This window comes from Solanum stenotomum, chromosome 11 (genome assembly GCF_019186545.1).
Source record: "Solanum stenotomum isolate F172 chromosome 11, ASM1918654v1, whole genome shotgun sequence".
In the NCBI taxonomy this organism is placed as follows: domain Eukaryota; kingdom Viridiplantae; phylum Streptophyta; class Magnoliopsida; order Solanales; family Solanaceae; genus Solanum; species Solanum stenotomum.
In genome coordinates this window covers 48,310,000-48,317,958 of record NC_064292.1, presented here as the reverse complement: position 1 = coordinate 48,317,958, position 7,959 = coordinate 48,310,000, and the positions used below count along the sequence as shown (strand labels likewise).

The 7,959-nt window shown below is 26.2% G+C and overlaps 1 protein-coding gene across 2 annotated transcripts in view; it reads left to right on the top strand.

The window, feature by feature from the left end:
• Positions 1 to 6,680: 6,680 nt before the first annotated feature.
• LOC125845330 (uncharacterized) overlaps positions 6,681 to 7,959 on the top strand; it is a 3,963-nt gene continuing 2,684 nt past the window's right edge. Inside the window, exons 1-2 of one of the 2 annotated variants that reach the window (XM_049524817.1) lie at positions 6,681 to 7,087; positions 7,193 to 7,703. In XM_049524817.1, coding sequence (XP_049380774.1) covers positions 6,739 to 7,087; positions 7,193 to 7,703 — 860 coding nt within the window. In that variant the 5' untranslated portion in view covers positions 6,681 to 6,738. The remainder of the gene's footprint in view (positions 7,088 to 7,192; positions 7,704 to 7,959) is intronic. The other variant, XM_049524816.1, reaches the window with a different exon arrangement.

Below are 7,959 nucleotides of genomic sequence, written 5' to 3'. Positions count from 1 at the left end.
GTTGCATGAGACTTGTCAAACACGAACACCAACTTTTGTGAAAAGTAGAATTAAATATTCATTCCCTTCGTTATTTTTTATTAGGAAAAAAATCTGAAATATACTCTAACTTTGGCCGAAATTGCTGTTACGATATCAAACTTTGGAAGAGACCTTTTATCCCCTGTACTATTTAATAGTGTATTTTAAAGGTATATATGTGCTTACGTGGACATCATAAATATTGCATCATTTTAAATAGTAATGTATCCACATGGGCACATATATACCTTTAAAATACACTATTAAATAGTGCAGGGGTAAAAAGTACACCATAAAGTTTGGTATCGTAACAACAATTTCGATCAAAGTTAAAGTATTTTTCATACCCTTTTCCCTTTTTTATTTATCACGTCTCGTTTTATGACAATTAATTTGATCAATTCTTGGAGTTAAATTAAATTAGAATAACTTATTATTTTAAATTTTAAATTTAGATGTTCGAAAACTTTATAGAAAATATTATATATTGGAATCTTTTTCATATTAATATGATGGAAAATATTTTTTGAAATATTGATTGAAATTCTGCAATTCGACTCTTGAGAAACGAAATCTAACGAGTTAAAATATTGAAGAAAGTAGAATTTAACACAAACACATTTAATATTAGGATTTTTACTAATNTTAAATAGTGCAGTGATAAAAGGTACTCCATAAAGTTTGGTATCGTAACAACAATTTCGGTCAAAGTTGAAGTATTTTTCATACCCTTTTCCCTTTTTTATTTATCACGTCTCGTTTTACGACAGTTAATTTGATCAATTCTTGGAGTTAAATTAAATTAGAATAATTTATTATTTTAAATTTTAAATTTAGATGTTCGAAAACTTTATAGAAAATATTATATATTGGAATCTTTTTCATATTAATATGATGGAAAATATTTTTTGAAATATTGATTGAAATTCTGCAATTCGACTCTTGAGAAACGAAATCTAACAAGTTAAAATATTGAAGAAAGTAGAATTTAACACAAACACATTTAATATTAGGATTTTTACTAATACAATAATTAATATTATTAAATTGTAGTCAAATATAAATTACTGTCCACCAAAAATATATTTTTTGAAAGTACTTTTCGAAATAAATTGTTTTTTAAATATTTGGTCAAACAGGTTAGATACTCCTTTTCTTTTAAGGTAAGTAGTCATATGTTGGAAGTAGAAAAAAAAATGTTTCTTTTAGTGGGAACAATTATTTTTATAGTATATACTAGATAATGTTGTTCGTGATATGCACGGACCCAATAATATAAATGATATGTTTTGGGACTAATAACTGAGTTTTTGAAGCGATTGTTTGCGTGGATAAAGGTATAAGTTTTTTTTATCACAAACCTGTACTTTTTTTGACGCTATTTAAGGCATAATAAGACTACCCACATACAACATTTTTGAAATATTTTATGTTGTCAATTATCATGATTTATAGTATTTTTACGATAGATTCACTTCAAGAATCAGCGAAATTTTTTGTATTTTTTTTCAAAACATATTTTATGTTGTCAATTATTATGATTTATAGTATTTTTACGCAATTTTTAAATATAAAAAAATAAANCTTCAAGAATCAACGAAATTTTTTGTATTTTTTTTCAAAACATATTTTATGTTGTCAATTATTATGATTTATAGTATTTTTACGCAATTTTTAAATATAAAAAAATAAAAATAAGACATATAAATTAAAATGGACCCAATATATGTTATTTTTGTTGTCTCAATTTATATGACACAAATGTTCATATTTTTTTTAAAAATGTTTGAAGTTATTAATTATTGTGATATATAATATTTTTATGTAACTTTGAAATAATGTACATTACTGGTCACTTTGTCCTAATTTTTGTGATATGGATAAAATTACAAAATTAACCCTTTTAAAATGTCTTTTAGATATGTTAAGTTGTTAATTATTATTATTTATAATACTTTTTTGGTAATATTAAAATGATATGTGTTATTTTTTTTTGTCCCAATATATGTGAGCCTGATAGAATTTTGAGAGTCAACCTATTTTATTATATAGCTTTTAAATATTTTAAATTGGTAATTATTGTAATTTTTAATGCTTTTTAAGTTATTTGTAAATGATATATGTTGCTTCCTTGATTGGGACTTTTCCATTTGTGACATATATATAATTTTAAAAGGGAGTTTATGCCAAAGTTCTACTATATAATAAATATAATATATAATATTCAAGAAAGTCCCAATCTTGAATATTATATATTATACTTGGGCATAAACTTCCTTTTAAAAGTCTCACAAGTATAATATATAATATTCAAGATTGGGAAAAGTCTCAATCTTGAATATTATATATTATACTTGGGTCTAAACTCCCTTTTATAATATATATATATATATATATATAAATAAAAATATAAATAGTAGAATAGAAAATAGAATAGAATTTGACTGACCATGTTTATTTTCTTTTAACAACTAATATGCATTATTGACCATTCACCACTTTCAAACTTTTTGACCCTCTCTCTTCTCAAATAAAAAATAAAAATTCTTTCTTAAATATAAGCATATATTATTATTATTATTATTATTATTATTATTATTTAACATAGGTAATTCTATTACCACCGGTTTTGATCACCATTATTTTGAACGGAGTAATTAGGAGCTACATAATTATTACTCTCCTCTCGTTATGACATATATCTTTAAGAAAAATATTTTAGGACATAAATAAAATGTTATTTTTCACTATCGATCTTCTAAAAAATGTAAAGTAATTAAAAACCTTTTTAAATAAAAAATAAATATGAAGAAAAAAAAATTCTCTCTTAAACTTTAACCTTCGAATAATTCACTTATTTTAAATTATAAAAAAAAAATCCATAAATTTACTTAATATATTGACCGGAGGAAGTATTATTTATTGGAATGGGTGATAGTAGTAATTAATCAATATATTCATGCAAATTGTTGTATTGCATTAGACCATTCCACAACCAAAAGAAAAAGAAATTATGCAGAATATAAATTACTTTCTTCGTTTTATTTTACTTGGCTTTTATATTGAAAATTAATATTTTATTTTACTTATATATTTTAGTAACTAGAGAGAATATTATTACTTTATTTATAATTTTCTTAAGAAGTATGTTAGATCAACATGATCAAATAATATGAAAGTATGTTAGATCATCATGATCAAATAATATGAATGAAACATTGAGTAATTAATTATTAGACGTATCAATAGTTAAATTAATGCTAAAAAAATGTGTATGATGATTAGTGACAAGTCAAGTGGATATAAGTAAGTCTTAAAATAAGACAACTATATATAGATATATAGGAATATGAAGCAAATTGAAACATAAAATTAAAACATTGACTAGTTCCTTTCATCACCAAAGTGGTCTAGTCCACATGTTTGTGGTATGACTACAAAGAATTTTTTTTAGAACTTTGGTAAACATAAGCGGTATCAAAATTTTAAATTTATAAATTTTGATTTTAGACAAACTAATTTACTGAATTCCGAACAAATTATTTCTATATATATATTAAGTGAATTTTAAAATATGAATAAAATCTTAATCAAATTAAATTGTTGAACCCTTATTGTCAAAATCAGATATATGTAATTATATGTAATTAGGATATATTACACACATATCAAGGCCTCATGTGATGACTTGGCCAACTTAAGTACTATCTGTTTACATATGAAAACGGAATTAACTACTAACTTCTTGAATTTGATTGTTAATTGCCAATAGTTAAGTGGTTTTATTTTTTCAAATATAACAAGACAAGATTATATGAGAAAGAAGAGTAATAATTTGTAAACATTTTATATATATATATATATATATATATTGTAGACTTGTTCAAACAAATCAAGGAATGTATTTGTCCAAAACGCGTAAAAGAAAATTCATAGAAGTTTTTAAAAGACATTCTATATTACTTGGTTCTTGGTTTTTATCTGTGTGATGGCAAAAGAGAAAATCTAGCTTTTGTATTTTATCAAATGTCGTTTTTATCATAGAAAGTATTCTTCTCGTCTCAATTTATCTGATGTAGTATCATAAATATTCGTGTAGCTATAAAATATTTTATATTAAGAATTATAAGAAGAATATTTAAAAGTTAAATTGTTACTATATAAAAATATGTCATATAAATTAAGACATACAAAGTAGTTCTTATACAAGACATTTGTTATGAAAAAAGGTCCTCGATCTTGTACTAAAAATTTCATTAAAATATATAAATATATATTTGATTGTGAATTTAATTTAAAGTTATTATAAAAATTCATTAACTTCAAATCTTTGATCCACTTCTGATCACACGAAATCTGTAAGAATTTCTAAAACAAATTCTCTATTGATAAACTTTATAATCTCAAATCCTCCAACACATATTCAACTCCGATAATCATGATTCATGACCAAGTAAATTCTGAGTCTCCAAGAAAATTAGATGCATGAATAATGGACAAAATAATGGATATTGTTTAATTAGCATGTAATAAAATAAGCAAGTTAAACCTTGACCACGGCATGAATAAAAAAAAGTCAAAAAGGAAACAACAACTTACAAACAAATACCAATGCAACAATTACGATATATCCAATGAAATCCTGCAAGTGAGTTCTGTGAAAGAATAGACATGAAGATTTTATTCTTATTCCATAAAAGTAGAGAAGTTGTTCTCGAAGAACCCTTGGTAAAAGTACAACAAATCAAAATAATTGTCATGTAAAGGAAAAACGGCAGTGAAGAAAACACGACAATATACTACGTAAAGCAGTAAAGAACATTCAAGAAAAGAATATTGATGACAAAAAAAAAGTAGTGCGATAATCGAAACACAACAAACAAACATATGATAACGAATATGAAAAACAAGAAACTACGTGACTGAGGCTAATAATACTATGAGGACAGACAAAATATAGTACTCTAGACCACTAGTTAAATTACTAACCTTATGTTGTAATTCACGACCTTCATATATCATTTTATCTAAAATCATGTCTTCAAATATCCGAGAAACAAATATCAATGCATCTTTTTCAAATATTCATAAATTTCGTTTTATAAGATTGAAACTAATTTTAAAATTTTAATTAACATTTTAAACAATAATACTTTATCATTTTCATTTTGTAAAAGGAAAAAAATGTACAACACTTTTGTTCAATTCTGATTATTTAAATCTTAAATTTATTAAATAAAGCAATTTAATCCTTTTTAACTCTAAGACCGATTCTTAATAATGGTATTAAAACAACATATAAAATATTATCCCCTAAGTGGTTTTAGTAAGTTTGTGGAAAAAATTGTTCTTTTATTGCATGCTGCGGTTAATTTAAGGCACTATATATCCACTTGGCAAAACGGTAGCTTACAGTTACTGTATAGATAGATATATTATAGTTGACTTCTACTAAGTCGTGAATAGAATGAATTTTAGAATAATTTTTTTTGTCTTTGTACTATCTTTTGTGAAATAAATTACTTTAAAGAGTCGTTCGGTATGAGATATAAGGTATAACAATTTTGTGATAAAATATTGAATTATTTTATTATGTGTTTGGTTGGATGTATAAGATAGTTTTTGAATTATATATTATACTATTTATTTATACAATAGTGATAAGATAAATTATCTCATATACATGATGAGAAAACTTATCATGAGAAAACTTATCTCGAGATAACTTTATCCAAAACAATTAATCTCAAAATAACTTGTTTCCAACCAAACGATCCCTCACGATTATGGGAGGAAACACCATCAAGGGATTCTGAAAGAAATATATTCAAAATTAAACTTAGAATTTATTGAAGTACTTATCTTTAAATTTATAATATGTCCACCTTTTTATTTTAGATTTTTGTCCCATGAAATTTTTGAGAATAGTAATAAAATATACCCTTTTGTCTCAATTTATGTGATATATTTCGTTTTTTGAGAGTCAAACAGTTTAAGTTTGACCAAAAATTTGCTCATGAAATCTTTAAAATTTTAAAAATAATTTTTTTTATATTTATAAACTACTTAAACAGCACCATAATTCATAATAATTGACAATTCAAAATATTTAAAGTGAATTAGATGATAATTAGTTTATATTAATTCATTTTACATTTTAAATTAAAATATTAAGACATGATACGAAGTTGCAATGGAAGTTATAATGTTTCATTCCATTTCAGCAAGTTGACAAGTATTATTAAACAAACATAGTGCTATATGGAAAATACCAAGTCAATATGGTGTATACTCAATCTATCGTAAGTATTTAATAAGTGTATGATATATATTATACTAAATAAAATTTGTAAAAATAGTAATATATTTATTTATGCTGTGAGCTTATTTTTTTATTTCCAACCTCTGAAGTCTGTATTAGAATTCCTACTAAATTCGAATCGCACATTGCAGAATCCATTCTGGGGTGACAGTACTCTATACCTAGGGTCTGAACCCGAGATCTAATCTAGCTATGGTGTGAACTTTGTTGGGTTGTTGTGTAGCAAGTTCCTTTCATTATTATCCCTCTATTTATTAATTCATCTCAACCAAATTTGTCCTATAAATAGCCCTTACTTTCATCCTCTCAACCACACTTAACACAAATATTCTTTTCTTTCAACTTTCTCATCTAAGTTTCTAAGCTTTCCTTATTGTCTTCACTTTTGAATCAAAATGGAATTTGAGCAACTAATATTGAGAGAAAACATAAGAGAACACCACAACAACAACACTAAGAAATATAATCATAGTAGTTCTATTAGTAGTATTGCTTCCTCAGTTGCTTCACATGAAGATTTGAGAAGTAGAATTGAATCATTTCATGTGAGGGAAAAAGCTATTTCCAAAACTGAATCCGCTGAAAAGAAACTTTCATGGTTACGTTCTCAGATTATTGGTGAAAATGTTGATTTTGAGACGCCTTTTGGAAAACGTAGGCTTACTTATGCTGATCATACTGCCTCTGGGAGATCACTTCAATATATCGAAAATTATATCATCAATAACGTCCTTCCTTTCTATGGTATGTTCGTTTTCCTTAATTTTATAGTAGTAACTACATAATACTGCTTCATCCTTAACCAGAGGAAAAAGACAATAATAACGACTATTGTATTATTTTGTACAGGTAATAGTCATACTAGTGATAGTCATGTGGGATACCAAACAACAAAAATAGTGCATGAATCAGCAGCTTATGTGAAGAAATGCTTAGGTGGAGGAGAAGAAGATGCCATTATGTTTTGTGGTTCTGGTTCTACTGCTGCTATTAAAAGGCTACAAGAAGTTATGGGGATTTCAGTCTCTTCTATACTAAGAGAAAAAGTACTCACAAAATGCTTTCGTAACGAAACCAAAGAGAGATGGGTTGTGTTTGTTGGACCTTATGAACATCACTCTAACATTCTTTCATGGAGACAGAGTTTAGCTGAGGTTGTGGAGATTGGATTGGACGAAAACGGGCTAGTAGACATGGAAGCATTGAGGGATCAGCTTGAGTTCTATAAGTCTACGAATAGACCATTGTTGGGTTCATTCTCAGCTTGTAGTAATGTTACTGGGACTTATTCTGATACAAGAGCCATCGCGCGTCTTCTTCACAAAAATGGAGCTTTTGCTTGCTTTGACTTCGCAGCAAGGTATGCCTATAATTGAGTTTAACTTCTATATACTGACAGTCTGTCTGACAGTACTTATAAGAGAACTAATTTTTCACATGTTGTGATGTTGTAGCGCTCCATACGCGAAAATAGAGATGAGATCAGGAGAGATAGATGGATATGATGCTGTTTTTATTAGTCCTCATAAGTTTCTTGGAGGTCCAGGCACACCTGGAATTCTTCTAATCAACAAAGCACTCTATAGATTGGGGACTTCACCTCCATCTACTTGTGG